This window comes from Castor canadensis, chromosome 14 (genome assembly GCF_047511655.1).
Source record: "Castor canadensis chromosome 14, mCasCan1.hap1v2, whole genome shotgun sequence".
NCBI lineage: Eukaryota > Metazoa > Chordata > Mammalia > Rodentia > Castoridae > Castor > Castor canadensis.
This window is the reverse complement of record NC_133399.1, coordinates 92,003,001-92,020,394: the sequence shown is the minus strand read 5'-3', so window position 1 is coordinate 92,020,394 and position 17,394 is coordinate 92,003,001. Positions and strand designations below refer to the sequence as shown.

Sequence of the window (17,394 nt, the reverse complement as noted above, 5' to 3'; positions counted from 1 at the left end):
TACCTTAGTGGTACCACTGAGTAAACACCAACTCTGTTCATTTTTGGGAATGGTAGGGTTCTGCCAGATCTGGATACCCAACTTTGGAGTCATAGCAAAGCCTCTATACGAGGCCACAAAGGGACCAGATAATGAGACTTTAAAATGGACTGGGGAAACAAACTATGCTTATAAAACACTAAAAAAGGCCCTCAATGAGGCCCCAGCTTTAGGGATTCTCAATTTAGCAAAACCTTTGTGCTGTACATGTCAGAAAAAAAGGACTGCTGTGGGAGTCTTAAGTCAAAAATTAGGAACAGAAACACACCCAGTAGCCTATGTCTCAAAGAAACTAGATGGAAAAGACTTAGGTTGGCCAGGATGTCTAAGGGTAACAGCTGCTACTGCCCTGTTAGTGGAGGAAATGATGAAGATAACCCTGGGCCAACAACTAGAAATTCTAACTCCCCACCAGGTTAGAGTCACCCTAGAACTAAAAAGTCACTTGTGGATGTCTGGGGAAATACCAATGACTAAATACCAAGCCATTCTTTTGGAATCCCCAGAAGTGACCATAAAGACTTGTAATGTCTTAAATCCTACATCTTTGAACTAATGACTGAACACACTTGTGAGGTGATTATACAGACCTATGCCAGCAGGCCGGACTTAACAGATCAGCCACTCCTCGAACCTGAGGCCTAATGGTTTACTGATGGAAGTAGTTTTGTACTAAATGGAGAAAGGCAGTATATGCAGTGGTGAGTCATGAGGAAATCATAGAGGCACAGGCCTTGCCAGCTCAGACTTCGGCCCAAAAGGCTGAACTAATAGCTTTAATCAGGGCTCTAACTCTGGGAAAGGGAAAAAGGCTCAATATCTATACCAACTCCAAATATGCCTTCCTGGTATTACATGCTTATGTAGCCACATAGAAGGAAAGGGGACTCCTCTCCGGGATGGAATCCCCAATAAAACGTGGAAGGGAAATTCTCCAATTATTTGAGGCTGTCCATCTACCAAGAGAAGTGGAAGTGATCCACTGCTGGGGACATGAAAGAGACCTGACTCTGGTAACACAGAGAAACAACTGGGCAGACCAAAAGGCTGAACAAGCAGCTCTACAGCCTCTGGATGCCCTTCCAATCTCTATCTGGCTCTCTTTCCCCCTACAGGAGCCTATATATCCTAAATATACTCCTGATGAGGAAAAAGAGGCTACACAGAGGGGAGGCTATAAAGAGGGAGCTTGGTGGCATGTGGATGGTAAACTAGTCTTGTCCCAAACAACCCAAGGGAAAGTAATAAAGTCTGTACGTGACACTTTCCATTTGGGTCAATATGCAACCCAAGAGCTAATAAGCAGACTGTTTGTGGGGATTGAAATAAGGTCTACAGTAAAACAGGTCTGCCGGGGCTGCTCCCTATGCTTGTATAACAACACTGGTCCTAAGCTCCTCCCACTGGTTGAGCCCATCCAGAGGTGAGGCTCTTACCTGGGAGAGGATTGGCAGGTGGACTTCACCCTCATGCCATCCTGCCAAGGTTATAAACAGTTACTAGTCTTTATAGATACCACTTTTCTAGGGTAAAGCATGCGACAGAGGAATCTACCTCCGACCAAACACAGCCTGAGGATACTTACTCCTGTGAGCCAATAGAAGATTTAAAGGTCATCTTCCAGAGGAACCAAAAGACTTCAACTTAAATTCTAATATGGACTACTCAGCTATATTTGTACCTCTCTCAGCCCCATCTCCCAAGTGCCACTGTTCTGCTTGCTGCAGAATTTTGGGATACTTCTTTTGGGCATTCTGTCTTATTGTCCTCATAGAACTGACACCTGGCTTTGGCCAGCCCCTAGAGGATTCATCAAATCATACCCATCTATCAACTATCCCAAGCCTCATGTCCTTACCTCCTTACCCATATGGACAAAAATAATGGATTCACCTATATGCTTTCTGTAAAACCCAACATCTGCCAAAACCCACAAAAAGCATTTCCCTTGTGCAAACCAATTTCTATCAATGTAGACTCCCAAAGCAAACTAACACATACACTTTGGTATGCACAGCACATGACAGAGATGTTGCCCTAAGCTATCAATCCTTTATTGCTTCAATTACAATGGTAGTTCAAATCAAGCGGGCCATTTGACTTCCTCCCTTTTAACTGGGCCAAAAACAGCTACCAAAACAAACACAAAAGAAGTCAGTCCAAATTCTTCCCTGTTACATTACTAAAGATTATTTAAAAACTTAACCAGTAACCAAAAAATATTATTAAAAGCCATAGTCACACTCCAAAATCAAATAAACTCTCTTAACAGTTGTTGCTTTTCAAAATAAAGAAAAACTAGATCTTCTAACAGCCAAAGAAACTTCCCAAATCTGGCAATAATCCTTTAATCTCTGGAAAATGTTATTTGAGACTTGGGATCTCTCTCCTTGGGTGATGCACCTAACAGGACCCTTATGGTTTTCCTGCCAGTATTTAACACTTGGGTCATACCTCTTTGACTTGCTAAGTGGATTTATCTCTTCCAGAATTAAGGCCTTTAGGGACCAAACCATAACATGATAGGGCTGTCAACTTCTGGAGGAGGATGGGATACCCACAAACAATCTTGATTGGGCTAGATGAAGAGGTGGACAACAAATGTCAGTGTTTAAGTCTCCAGTGACAGGAAAAGGGCAATTCCTGATAGGTAGGGTCTGCAGCCCCTTGTCAGCTTGAAGCAGCTACCGAAGATGGACCAACCCCCTCAGCAACTCCCCCCAAAGAATTTTTGGAATATTGTCCCTCAGGGGGAGTTTGAGGCAGGCTAGGTTAGGGATAGTCTGGGACTGCTCCCCCTCTTGGCTCAAGGGCTCCTCCCCTACCCCACAGGTGAGAGGAGGCAGGTAATGATGTAATGTCTCCCCAGCTCCAAGTTCAAGGTGGTATAAAAGCGACATACCAAGAGATCCTGGCCCTTCTTCTTCTTCCCTTTTCCCACCTGGCAGAATTGGTGACCCCTTCCCTCAATAAAGCTATCCTACCTCATCCCATCCATGTGCTCTGCTTGGATTTTTCTATTTGGAGCACAAACCCAGGATCTATCACAGACTGCACCAGTGCCATTAACAGTATCACTCTGACAATATGTTTTTATTTTCACAAACTAGGGGTAGACACAATTATAATTTGTTACTTCTGCTTACTGTCAGAGAGCAAAATAAAAATCATATTAGCAGCCTCTTTCTACAATTTAAATGGTTGCTATCTACTAACCCTACATAGAAAATAAACTTGTTTAGTACTTATGAATGTAGTTGGCAAGACATTCATCAGAAAGGCACTAACATGCAAAACTAGACATTCCTTGGAAACATTACCAATATTTTTAACAGCCAAGGAAGGTGGCATAAAAAGTGTTCAACACTCCAAGCCTCACTTAGGTCAACTGTATGCTGTGGCAGTGTTTCCCAAGTGGGGACTGTGGTCCACCAGCAGCACAGCCATTGGCAGTGTATGTTAAATGTGTATCTATATCCCTGAACTCTGCTCCAGATACAGTGAAACACACATTCATAGGCATGGGGTGCAGGACTCTGCATCTTAGACAGAATCTCCAGATGATGCCCACATTAAAAATTTTAGAATTAGTATCCTACAGTTCAAAACAAATTGATCATTACTTATTGATGAATGGACAAAAAAGCTTTCATGAAGATGGACTTGAGCCAGTGGTGGTGGTGCACACCTGAAATCCCAACATTTGGGAGGCTGATGCAGGAAGATTTAAAGTTTGAGCTAGCTTGGGCTACATAGTGAGTTCCAGGCCAGCCTGAGCTATGTGGCAAGATATTGTCTCAAAAGCAAAGCAAAACAAAAAAGTAGTTGTACTTTTGACTGGAAATTTCTCTATGATATACCTTTGATGAAAGTGACTTGCCACCTATCCAGACTAGTTTTAAATCACAGTCATTTTCCATTACAGGTTACCAACCTTATTTCCTTATTTAATTTCTAAGTTATACAGACCTTTTATCAACCAACAATATACATGCCTTTGCAGTGTCATACACTGAGCAAAATGCATTTGTAAGATAAGCATCTTATTCATTTGGTAATCTAGAGTTGCCTTTATGGGAGCAAGGTCATGAGAAAACCACAACTTAGATTATTTTGTTTTGACCTTTTGTAAGTTTACCTCTGGGAATCTCTATTTCATGATATACCCTCATTTTCTTCTCATGTTATTACAACTCCCTTATATAGTAGAAATGGTATTGAAGCTATCATATATTATAGAATTCATTATCCCTTATATAAAACTCCAGAAGACCTGGGCATATTGTTGCACATCTGTAATCTAAGCATCAGGAGGCTGAGGCAGGAGGATCATGAGTTCAAGGGCAGCTTGGGCTACATAGTGAGTTCCAGACCAGGCAGGTCCCAGCAAGATTGTGTCTCATACAAACAAAACAAACAAAAACCCAACAACTATCCAGAAGAGGAATCTCTTATTGAGGGAAGAGCCAAGAAAAGCTTTTCCCCTAATGTATATTTTCTCTTCTATGAGAAATATGGCAGAGAGTTATAGTTTATAACTCTTTTTACTTTGACTACCACTTAGATAAGTTTTATACTTAACATCAACTATATATAATATTTTTTAATGGTTTGATGATTTGTAATGCACATTTTTTTTTTTTTGTGGTTTGAACTCAGGGCCTACACCTTGAGCCAGTCCACCAGCCCCTTTTTTGTGAAGCATTTTTTCTAGAAAGGATCTCGTGAACTATTTGCCCAGGCTGGCTTTGAACTGTAATCCTCAAGATCTCTGCCTCCTAAGTAGCTAGGATTATAGCTGTGAGCTACCAGTGCTTGGCTTATAATACACATTGAGTACAATTTATATATTTGAATATAATCTGCCAAGGTACAGGTAAGTAGTATAAAAGGAAGAATAGTCTTCTGGTAACTCTCCTTGTTCAAGGCCATCATTTATAGCTCCCCTAAAGGATAGTGGCAATCAAAGCATTATTCTGATTGCCAGTCTTACAGTGATCAACTAAACCACTAATTACTATTTGTTTGGGTGCCTGAATATGTAATATATCATTACATATTCATACTATCATTACATTTTGGTTTCTCCAAAAAGAACCATTTAAAGTACGTTAAAAGAAATGACTTAGTATTATGATACAAAGCTTATTTCTAGAGTCCAAAGACTCTGGTGATGTGTGTCTAGGAAGGCAGTGTGAGATGGAGGACAGGGTAGGAGCACAAGGACAGAGAATTTAAGAAGAAGAGCTTCATTTTCATCTCTTCAGGACACTGTATCTCTTTAGTTGAAAAAAACAAAACAACAAATAATGAAAAGGGGGGAAAGGATTCCACAAACTTGAAAACTATTGGTTAAGAGTAAGAACAGCTGAAATCCCATCCACTTCACACTTTGGTTACAAAGAACTAGTTGTAATTCCTCAAACAACTTGGGCTATTCCGTGTTCCATGCCAGTTTCTTTTGCTTTAAATGTTCTCCATGTCCCACTCACCATGCACACTTTCTTCAGAAATCTACTTTTCTTTGTTCTAAGACAGACTTGAGAATTTCTTCTTCAGTGGTCCTACTATTCCATGTTTACCGCTCCATCATATGAATTATCATAAGTGTTTCTCACTTATCTGTTCCCTCTCACAACTACAAACACCTTTATTATTCTAAGCCCAGCAACTTGTAGTAGAGCTTGATAAACATTGTTTGAATTGGTATAAGGTGATTCTCTTATACCACCTTAAAAACTTAATGTGGTAGATAACATTTGCAACAACATTCTTTTTTTTTTTTCATTTTTCTTTTATTATTCATATGTGCATACAAGGCTTGGTTCATTTCTCCCCCCTGCCCCCACCCCCTCTGCCCCCTCCCTCTCCGCCCCCCTCAATACCCAGCAGAAACTATTTTGCCCTTATTTCTAATTTTGTTGTAGAGAAAGTATAAGCAATAATAGGAAGGAACAAGGGTTTTTGCTGGTTGAGATGATTGCAACAACATTCTTAAGCTAATACAAAAAGTTTCCTGGAGAATTTCTTATGTTACCTATCAAAGTAAGTTGAGGTCAGAAAGGAATGCTAACATAAATCTTATTTAAGACAAATCTTTTGTGTATTGATCAACAGTCCTTGAACTAATAATAAATTAATTTCTAGAGGTAAAACATTTAGTCCAAATATTCTTTTTCTCATAATACCTTTCAGAAACCAACTTTTCTCATCTGTACTGGATATTCAAAGATGAAGCACACTCAAGAGTGTACTTTATCTTACATTTTCAGGTTTTCTGTAATCAAGTTTTATTTATTTTATTTTTAAAGTTCATTTTAACTGCAATATAAAACAACTCTATGTTTTCATGAAGTACAATGTGATGTTTTGATATATCTGTGTGTGTATACTGGGAGTTGAACTCAGGGCCTTGTGCTTGTTAGGACATGTGTTCTACCAGTTGAGCCATACCCCCAGTCCTTTTTGTGTTGGTTATTTTTGAGATAGAGCCTTGCTTTATGCCCATGTCTGCCTGGACCACAAGCCTCCTATTTGTGCTACCCCACAAATCTAGGATGATAGGTGTGTACCACTGTACCAAGCCAGTAGTCAAGATGGGATTTCTTGAGTACTTTTGCCCAGGCTGGCCTTGAACCACCATCCTCCTGGTCTCTGCCTCCCAAGTAGCTAGGATTACAGGTGTGAGTCATTGTTCTTGGCCACAAAGGACTTTTATTATCTCTCTTACATATAAGATACTAAGGCACTAGACCATACAACTAATTCTTAAGCTAGAATAAATATATATTTATTATTCAGTCAACAAATATTTATTGCCCACTATATCCTAGGCATAGGCTAGTCATAAGAAAATATGTATAGTTGTAAATAATAAGATTCTTAACCTGAAGGGGATCACATTCTAGTGGAGATGAACAGACAATGGTAAACAAAATATACTTTGAAGTAGTTATGAAATAATTAATACATGGAAATTACAGGGGATGGAGATAGAGTTAAGGCCCCACCAAGCAAGATACATTTGAGAGGTGATACTTTAAGAGCAAGAATGAGTCAGAATTAAAAAGAAAAAAGAGAAGCCCATTTCAAGCAACGGTAACAGCAAGTGCAAAGTACTTAATGCAGGAAAGGGCTTGGTGTATCAAGGGGAAAAAAGGCAAAGAGAATGAGAGAGAGAGAGGCTTTGAGATGAGACAGAGATCATCAATGCGACACCAGACCTTTCAGACCTTGGTAAAGTGTCTGAATATAGTTCTAAGAGCAGTAGAAAACCTCTTTAGTCTTAAGCATGACAGTAACTTGATATGATTTCTAATATTAAAAAATAATTATGGTCTGTATTTGGGCAATGGATTTCAGACAGCCATGGACTGAGGGAGGCCAGTTAATTAGTAACTGGTTGACAAGGTCAATGGATGGAAAAGATGAGTGATCTGCAGGAAGGAGCCACAGAAATAAAGTATCATCAGAATTTAAAAGATACTTAAGGTCATAGATTACTAGGGGAGCAAATGCAAATACAGACGGCTCAGGACATAGTCTTCAAATACAACATTTACTTAATGGGACTTCCTCCTCTAGTCATGATGAAGTTATAAGGCCCACCCTCAATCTCCCAACAAAACAACTGGAAAACTGGACAAAATACATGAAACTGTGTTTATAGACACTGAATAACAGGCAGCTAAGATCATGATCTTTGAGGGAAAGGAAACAAAAAGAGTTGAACCCTATCATTAAAATGACCTATCTCTAAAAAAGTACTTGGATCTGTGTAGCCTTGCTAGACTAATGAAACAAGGGTTGGAATTCAGGAAGGTAGAGCCAGAAAGGAAAGGGTTTAATTAAAAAAAAAATCTGCAGAAAACTGCAAGGCAGGTTTCTTGTGTTGTTGATAAGTACTAGGCTATGTATGCATAGAGTGAAACTCCACAAAGGCACTAAGTACAATTGAGGGCTGTAGACTCAATGAGGCTTAAAGCTGAAGCAGGTAGAAGATGATAGAATTTTGACCAGGACAGTGCAGTTTCCTCAAGATCATCTAGACTACACAGTGGTTCCATAGGGTCATTGGTAGTAAGCTAAAATAGCTCTAGAGTAAAGGTGACTTTATACTTGTCTCAACAAAGCTGAAAAACAAAGTTTGGAATAATAAATTGGGTTGAGAGGTAACTTGACTAAGTCCACCCCAGTTTAAAAGAAGACAACAAAACCAGATACCCAGCAATGTATTTACAAAGTATACTCTGCAATATTCAAAAAGCCCATCTTCAAATAATTATAAAACATGCCAATTAGCAGGAAAATATGACCCATAACCAACAGAAAAAATCAGTCAGTAGAAATTTGATGGTAAAGCAGCTATTATAACCAAGTACTTAAGGGAAAACATGAATATAATAAGAGAAATGAAGACAGAAAAACCCCCACAAACTTTCTATTATAGAGCGCTTACCTAGCATGGGAAAGGCCATGGGTTCAATTCCCATCACAACCAGCATCACAAATAAAAACAACAAACTTCTAGAAACAAAACACATAATACTGAAAAAAATGTTAGTAAGTGAGATTAACAGTACATTACTGCAGAGAAAAGGATGAGTAAATGTAAACACACATTAATGGAATCTATCCATGAGGAAGCAGAGAAAGACTACAAGCAAGATAAGCACAGTCTCATTAACCTGTAGAGTATTATTAAGCAGTTTAACATCTTTGAACTTGCAGTCCCAGAAAGAAAAACAGGGGCAGGAACAAAAATACTTACTAAAATAATACCCAAAACCTTTCCACTTGATAAAAATTATGAACCATAAGCCCAAGAAGGCCACTGGACCCCCCATGCCAAATAACACACACTCAAAAACCTTTACGAAAGCATGTTATAGTCAAATTGTATATTTTATATAATATATGTTTTATATAAACATATAAAAGCCAGAGAAGAAAAAGGCATTATATACAAAGAAGTGAAGACTAAAGAAATTACAAATTTCTTGTTAGAAACGTTTTACAACCAAGGAGATAATACTGTTCTATAGCTGGTGGAAATATTCTTTCAAAATGGGGGTAAAATAAAATTGTTTTCAGATAAACAAAGCAGAAATATATTTATCATCAACAGGTTTCCATAAGGAGTATTAATGGATTTTTTTTTTTTTTTTACAGTACAAGGGGTTGAACTCAGGGTCTCACACTTGTGCTCTATCACAAAATCTTTTTGATTTTAGTTTGTTTTTCAGATAGGATCTTGCACTAACTTTGCTTGATCTGGCCTCTAACTGCAATCCTATGTCCACCTTCTGGGTTAGGAATTCTTGGAAGAAAAATAATAACACAGATATTTATGTTCTGTACAGAGGAATAAAGAATGTCAGAAATGGTAAATATGTAAATGTAAATAATTTTTCTCAATTTTTAATTTCCATAAAACTTAATCAAATGTTTAAAGCAAAAAATAAAAATGCACCATAGAGTTTGTAATGTGGAAATAAAATAATGACAATAATACCACAATGGCTAGGCAGGAGGATGGAAATAGAAGGATAAGATTGTAAAGTTATCATATTACACGTGAAGTGGTATAAAATTATTTGAAGGGAGACTATAGTCTAAAGGTATATCTGGATAATCACTGAGTATTTTTCAAAAAAGAAGTCTACCTTATAAGCAAATAAAGTTAAAAGAGAATGCTAAAAATAATCAAAAAGAAGGGAGAATAAAAGTAATGAAGGAACCAGAGGTGATCATACAAATAAAAACCAAATAGCTCAAGTGGCAGGCTTAAACCTAATCACATTGATGATATAATATTGAAAATTAAATCAAATGAAAATTGTCTAATCACTTCAATTAAAAGAGATCATAAGGCTGGTTAAAAAGAAGACCCAATTTATACACTAACTACGAGAAATCTACTTTATATATGAGATGTTTGATTAAAAGTAGGGAAGGATGAAGCTGGGTGTGGTGGCTCCCTCCTGTAATCCTAGCTACTTGGCAGGTGGAGATAGGGAGGGTTGTGGTTTGAGGCCAGTCCAGACAAAGTAGTTTGTGAGACTCCATCTCAAACAATAAAAGCTGGGCATTGTGGCATGTGCTTGTCACCCCAACTATGTGGGAAACATAAATAAGAGGTTTGTAGTCCAGGATGACATGGGCATAAATGCGAGACTCTAAAAATATATAAAGTAGAAAGGGCCGGGATGTGGCTTAAGTGGCAAAGTGCCTCTCTGGCTAAGGGTAAGACTATGAGTACAAATCCCAGTTCTACCCCGCTGTCAGAAGTAGAACAGCATGTAAAAAATTTATATACCATACAAACAATAAGCATAAGAAAGCTGGAATGGATGTATTAAAATAAGAGCAGGTTTCGCATAAGGAAATATGACCAGAAATAAAATGATTCATTTATAAGGATAAAAGAATTCATCAAGAAGACATAATGACTCTTAATTTAAATTCAAGTGAGGGGAGTTTCAACACTCTGCTCCATAATTAATAAACAAGTAGAAAGAAAATAAGTTTAGAATATTTGAATAATACTATCAAAGGACACATAATAACCATATCAATTCATCCAGGAGATATGACAATACTAAATTTTTTATTTATTCAATTACAGAACTTCAAAATAAATGGAATAAAATTGACACAACTGAAAAGAGAACTAGTAAATTATACAAGTATAAAATTTTTGACCAGGCACGTGGTCATACCTGTAATCCCAACACTGAGGGGCTGGGCCAATAGAACTGTGAGTTTCAGGCTACCCTGGGCTACCTAGTGAGATGCTACCTCAAAAAAAAAAAATCAATCTTCTTCATTTAGCAAATGACAGTTCAAGAAGACCAAAAAAAAAAAAAACATTTTTTTGGTAAAGATATAGAAGAACGAGAAGATTTTTTTAAGAGATTTGCAGTAGCAGGAGCTTGAGCAATGGAGATTGAAGAATAATTAGTTACATTATCCCATCTTGGTCAAACATATTATACACTCATAATTTTTACCTTCATAATTCAAAGCCACCATTATGAATTTGGCTATTTACTATTTTGGCTCAGTGATGAACTCTTCTGATCTTAGGCTTTTTTTTTTTTTTTTTCTTTTGCGGTTCAGGCCCTTCACCTTAAGCCACTCCACCAGCCCTTCTGTTAAGGGTTTTTCGAGATAGGGTCTTACAGAACTTTTTGCTTGGGCTGACTTCGAACTGCGATCCTCCTGATCTCTGCCTCCTGAGTAGCGAGGATTACAGGCGTAAACCACTGGCTCCCAGTCTGATCTCACGCATTTGTAAGATAGGGATGGCTTTTTGTCTTTGTCTTAAAAGGACAGATTTCTCTGCTTTTCTAGTATTTTTTCTTGCCTCTTCCCTCATGGTAATATTGCATGAAATCTGTATTACTGCTTACAATTTGCTATACTTTTCACAATGAGTTTTAACTTTACAGAGAGCAATTAGATATTATAAAGGGTTAATGGGCTAATGATAGCTATACACTTTTACTTTCTTTCTTCTTTTTAAAAGAAAATACAGGAATTATGATAGTCCTTATCTGTACCATAATAGGCTTTTGTCTCTAACTCTGAAGATCATAAATTTGTTTTGCCTAGCAAGTACAAGGCCCTGAGTTAAAACACCAGTATTGCCAAAAACCAAAGCATATTTAATTGGAGAGTTAAACTTTAAAAAATAATGATGATGGAGGAAATGTAAATAATATACAATATAAGTCTGATTGGAATTGTCACTTTGAATCCCCCCACATAATGAATATATCCTAATAAAAATTTATAATAATAAAAAAGTAAAAATGAAAAATAAAAATGACATATCTGAATAGCAGTTAAAGACCAAAGAATTGTGGAAATTCAGTTACCACAGATAAATAAGTAAATGCAAATTTAAACAAATTAATACCATTAACCATTCATTAAATAGATGATTTTAAAGTGAATGATAACAGTGAGTCCTATTTAGAATATGGAGAAATGGATGTTCTCTCACATGCTACTAAAGAACACTAAAAATTCCACTTATAGAAATTTATGTTATAAAAATAAATTGTGGATATGAATGAAAATAAAGGAGTAGGTGGCTACAACAAAAACTAAAGCCAGGTGTGATGGTGCACACCTATAATCACAGCACTCTGAAGAAAGAGATAGGAGAATCACAACTTTCAGGTTAGCCTGGGCTGCAATGTGAGTTTACAGATCAATCTGGGCTACATAGAGAGAGACTGTCTCAGTCCCCCAACCCCATATTGAAACCTAAAGGCCCAACAATTCAAATAGATTTGTTAAAAAAGTATGATATAGCAAATCAATGGAATATGTGATCATTAAAGATGCTATGACAGAATATTTAGTAATATGACAAAGTGCTATTATTCTAATAATATTGTAATGTATTTGTAATATTGCAATATATAAAATAGAAAGGTTACAAAAAGAATACATATTCTATCCTATTTTAGTAAAAATTTATATGTATGTAAAAATTACATATATTTAAAGTCATATAAAAAATGATGAGATTTCTTATTTTTATTTGTATTTTAAGGTTTTTTTATAATGTTCTAATTTCCTAAGAAAAAGTTGCTTACATATATTTAAAAACAGCAATGAGGAAAGATAAGAGGTCTGAAAAACTCTTACCAGAAAGTCTGTATGAACATCCATTGATCTTTCTGCATACAAATTAGGTAAGATGGCACTTTTATCCATTTAAGAAACATTGCTTAAACTCAGTTTCAATAGCAATTTCTGATCAGCATCTCAGAAGAAGGGAACTTTTTGTTATCTTTGTTTTGATGTATTCACTTTGTGTGTTTGTACATGTTTGTATTTTTAAGAGATTAAAACTCAACATTATGGTTTATCAAAGAAAAGCAATCAATAAAAAATTTTATCAAATGGATAACTTTTCCACTTGAAAACTATACTTGCCTTTGGATTGTTTGCATCAAACAGACCTGTTGAAAGTCCAATCAGCAAGGAATTCTTATTTTTACTTTTTGGTGGTGAATCAGAGCGAGATCGAAGTGGAATGGATTCTTCTGGTAAACACTGAATTGACTGGACTTGAAAGACTGAGTTTAAGTGCTCAGAAAGAACCACTTTATGGAAGAATCGTTCTGGTTGTATAGATTTGTCTACATCATGTTTAAAGTGCTGAGAATTGTCTATTTCAGGTTCTGTGGCATAAAGGAGAGATTATATAAGTTCATATAGTAATTAAAAGTCCTAAATGATATTTACGAGCCATAGTATTTAACATGATTTCTATTAAAAACTTCACATCTACCAGGAAAACAAAATAAAAATGTATGTATGATGAGTCAATGCCCTGTATAGCTATCCTTATCTCAACCAGCAAAAACCCTTGTTCCTTCCTATTATTGCTTATACTCTCTCTACAACAAAATTAGAAATAAGGGCAAAATAGTTTCTGCTGGGTATTGAGGTGGGGGGAGAGGGAGGGGGCGGAGTGGGTGGTAAGGGAGGGGGTGGGGGCAGGGGGGAGAAATGAACCAAGCCTTGTATGCACATATGAATAATAAAAGAAAAATGAAAAAAAAATGTATGGATGAGTGTACTAGTAATCTTTAAGAGGTTATAATGCTTTATTTGCAGTAAGACTTAATTTGATATGTACTTCATTATATTGAAAATTCTAAAATATGGACACAAATCTAAGGGAATGTAAAAAATATACTGTTTAGACATTCGTACTTTTCCAGTTTGTATTTGTCCAATATAGTAGAAAAAAATTACATTTGCTATATTTCAATTAATACTATTTAAAAAGAGGACCATTTATTTAATGTCCTTAGTACATTAGTTTAGAAAACGAAGCCAATTTTGGACACTGAATAAAATGACTGAACAAAAATTTTACAGTCTATCTTATCAAAAAATCCAGGCTTATTAGTGTGTATTCCTATACTCTATACCTATTATATTTAAAAAAAAGATTATGATGACTGATATTTATATGCAGCCTAAATAAAATAGGTTGTTGCTAACTAATCTTCCCAAAAGAAATTATACCACTGCACTGATGCTTACCTTTATGAACTTCACTAAACTGGTCCACATTCCCTGGGATTCCATCTTCAGAAACTTCACTTTGCTGAATGGTAACCTTATCTTCCAACCTGCCACAGATAGGTACAAAAAGAAACAAAATAAATAAATAACATAGCTTGCCACAAATATAAAGAAAATTAAACACAAGTTCATTAGTATACTGTGGTCTCTCTTCCAAGGGTTTTTCTCACTTTTATATACTCTTTCTCTTATAAACACACTGTGTTTTCCACTTGAGCCAAGCAAAACTCTCACTAATCATTAATTCTTTTTGACAGCTTAAATTGGCACAACCCCTGGGAAAAATAATGGAATTACTAATATTAATTTATAAAAATGCAACTGACTCAGCAATTATACTTCTATGTTTCTATATTACAGATAAATATATAAGTAAAAATCGCCTTATGCAAAATGTTACTCACTGCAGCATCATTTGTAATATCAATAACTATCCATCAAGTAGGACACTTACTGAGTTGTGGTAAATCCATAGAATGCAATACAAAAAGAGGAAGGCCTTTATGTATTAATATGAAAAAATGTCCCAGATTATTGATTAAAAATAAGCAAGGTGGAAAATACTGTGCCTATTATACTAATGACTATATTTATAAAGCAAAGAAGAGTATCATGTTTTTCGTTATAATACTAAAAATTACCTGAAAGGAGGAAAGAATAGAAATTGGTTGGATAGAGAAAGAAGCAGGCAAGATATTTTACTCTATATTTTCATATTCATTATATACTTACTGACTTCTGAAGCACGTGTCTATAAAGACAATTATATTCCAGGGGCAGTATTAGGACATGAAATTATCACAGTATTATTTTTAAAAAAGGTATTACCAAAGGGACCTAGGTTTTGAAATGAAAGGAAAAAGACTCGACATACTCAGTTTCCTTTGTTTCTTTTTCCTCGCTAATCCACACATCAGTAACAGTACATGGCAAGCTTTCATCTTTGGTTTTCTTACTTGGTTCTTGCAGAACTTCTGTTTCCAAGCCATCAGGTTCTGCAAAGCAAACAGAGAACAAAAAATGTGTTAAAGCAAAATGTGTTGAAAGAAATTAAATAACCTTTCTATTAATTATCATTACTTCATTTTAGCAAATATACTAATAATATAGAAAAAGCTAACGTTTTATCTATTTTTTAGTCTTATATTGTGTTAACGTTCTCAAATGATAGATTAATCCTTTTGTATTTTCACTTTAATAAAAATACTAAAAAGAAATACTCTGCACTGTATTTTATTATATAAAATTTTGTCAATATATTAATTGGTTCAAAGAAAGTATAAAACTGATTTAAAGAATAAAGATGTTGGGCTGGGATGTAGCTCGGTGGTACAGTGCTCGCCTAGCATGCGTGAAGCCCTGGGTTTGATCCCAGCACAAAAAAAAAGAAAAGACAAAAAAAAGAAGAAAGATGTCTATGGTTACACATATGGAAGAATATGTGATTTTATTGACTAGTAAGTAGAGGAAATTTTAATCTTTAAAATCTTTCAACAACCAAAAAAGAAAAAAAAATTGAATGATTACCTGGAATTTACAACCATATTGAGAACACAGTTGAAATACACTAAATCTACTTTCTTATGCCATCAAATAATACTAGATAGAGTACTACCTCTGTTTTTCTGGCAGTGTCTCATTTTTTATCTACTGATACTTTCTGCAAGTAAATAGTGACAAGAAGAGTTTCTTCATTTGTTAACTCTTTTTCTTTTCTAATTAAGATTACTTATTATCTTATTTATGTTAACAACATCCCCCTTTTCTTCCCCCTGAAATCCAGATGCATTTTCCTTCTCTATTTTTTGGGGTTTTTTTTTTTTTTTTTTTTGGTACTAGGGATTGAACTCAAGGCCTCATGCTTGCCAAGCAGGTGCTCTACCACTTGAGCTACTCTTCCTTCTCTATTTTTAAAATACCCAGTTATCTGTCTTATTTTGAAAGACAGTTGATATTGTACCAGTCCTTACAGTTTTTATCCTTTACTCAAACAAACTTTTTGGTCATTCACTACATGGTAAGCACTTGGGAGTAAAACCCTTTTTTATTTTATTTTTTAATGGATAACAATTTTCTAGGTACCTAAAGCCATGTCAGTATCAACTTATTCTTATCTATAAATTTGATTTGTGCCCACAAAGCCTAAAATATTTACTATCTGGCTTTTTAGAGAAACAACTGCTAACCCCTGCATTAGTTTATACAGCCTCCATTGTATGCCTACCAGTTGTTTTTTCCTTTCTTTACCTTCTTTTCTCTTTCTACCTTCCTTTCTTCTTTTGAAAAAAAAAGTCAAAAGATACTCTTTTAGTTCAGTCTGCTGTAACAAAATATTTTACCCTGAGTGGCTTAAGCAAAGAAATTTACTTCTCATAGTACTAGGGACTAGAGAATGTATTATTATGAAGTCAGCAAGACAAGTTCTGGAGAAACTCTTTTTCCTGGTGTTCAGATAGACTTTTCCTACTTGTATGCTTACATGACAGACAGCAAAGAGCTAAACCTCTGGCTTTTTTTTTTTTTTTTTTGCTATACTGGAGTTTGAACTCAGGGCATCAGTGCTTGCTAGACATTCTACTACTTGAGCCATGCCTAGCTCTTTTTTGCTTATTTTTGAAATAGGGTCTCACTTCATACCTGGGCTGGCCTAGATTTTGATCCTTTTCTTTATGCATTCCACAGGGTTAGGATGATAGGTGTGCCCCAACACCTGTCATATATTATTTGTTACTGTGGTAAATTAAAGATGGGCACACATTGTAAGCAAGGTCTCTGACATTCTTATCTAGAGGGAGTATCAGGGCCCTTACATTTGGCCCCACTCCCACAGAAATGGAATGATAGATTGACAGTGGAGATTTGAAGGAGGGCTGTCACTGACTTAGCTAACTCCATTTTGTTACTGACTTCATCTTGTTTTCTTTCCTTCTTTCTGACCTCTCCTAAGTCTTTCTCCCCAACAGTTATACTGCATCCCAAGAACAAGAGGCCTAATAAATGAACACCTATGACAAAGGACTGAGATTACCCACTGAGCAACTGTAGAGAGCAGAGTATGAGAAGTCTTCAAGAACTTGACATAAGCACAGCTATGACCAATAATCTGCAGGCTGGGATGGCACAGCCCCCAGTTGCAGAAGGAGGTGAGGGCACAGCTGCTTTTCCTAAGATGTTTATGCCCAGAGAGTAGTGATTGCAGCTTCCTCCTGCTCCAGTAACTACAATGTCATGCCACCC

General features: G+C 36.0%; 1 protein-coding gene across 15 annotated transcripts in view; it reads right to left on the bottom strand.

Annotated features, from left to right (window-relative positions):
* Nek1 (NIMA related kinase 1) overlaps positions 1-17,394 on the bottom strand; it is a 239,241-nt gene that overhangs the window by 21,892 nt on the left and 199,955 nt on the right. For all 15 annotated transcript variants that reach the window (XM_074054990.1, XM_074054995.1, XM_074054992.1 and 12 more), the window contains 3 exons: positions 15,032-15,152; positions 14,116-14,204; positions 12,994-13,241 (listed from right to left, as the gene is read on the bottom strand). In XM_074054990.1, coding sequence (XP_073911091.1) covers positions 12,994-13,241; positions 14,116-14,204; positions 15,032-15,152 — 458 coding nt within the window. The remainder of the gene's footprint in view (positions 1-12,993; positions 13,242-14,115; positions 14,205-15,031; positions 15,153-17,394) is intronic.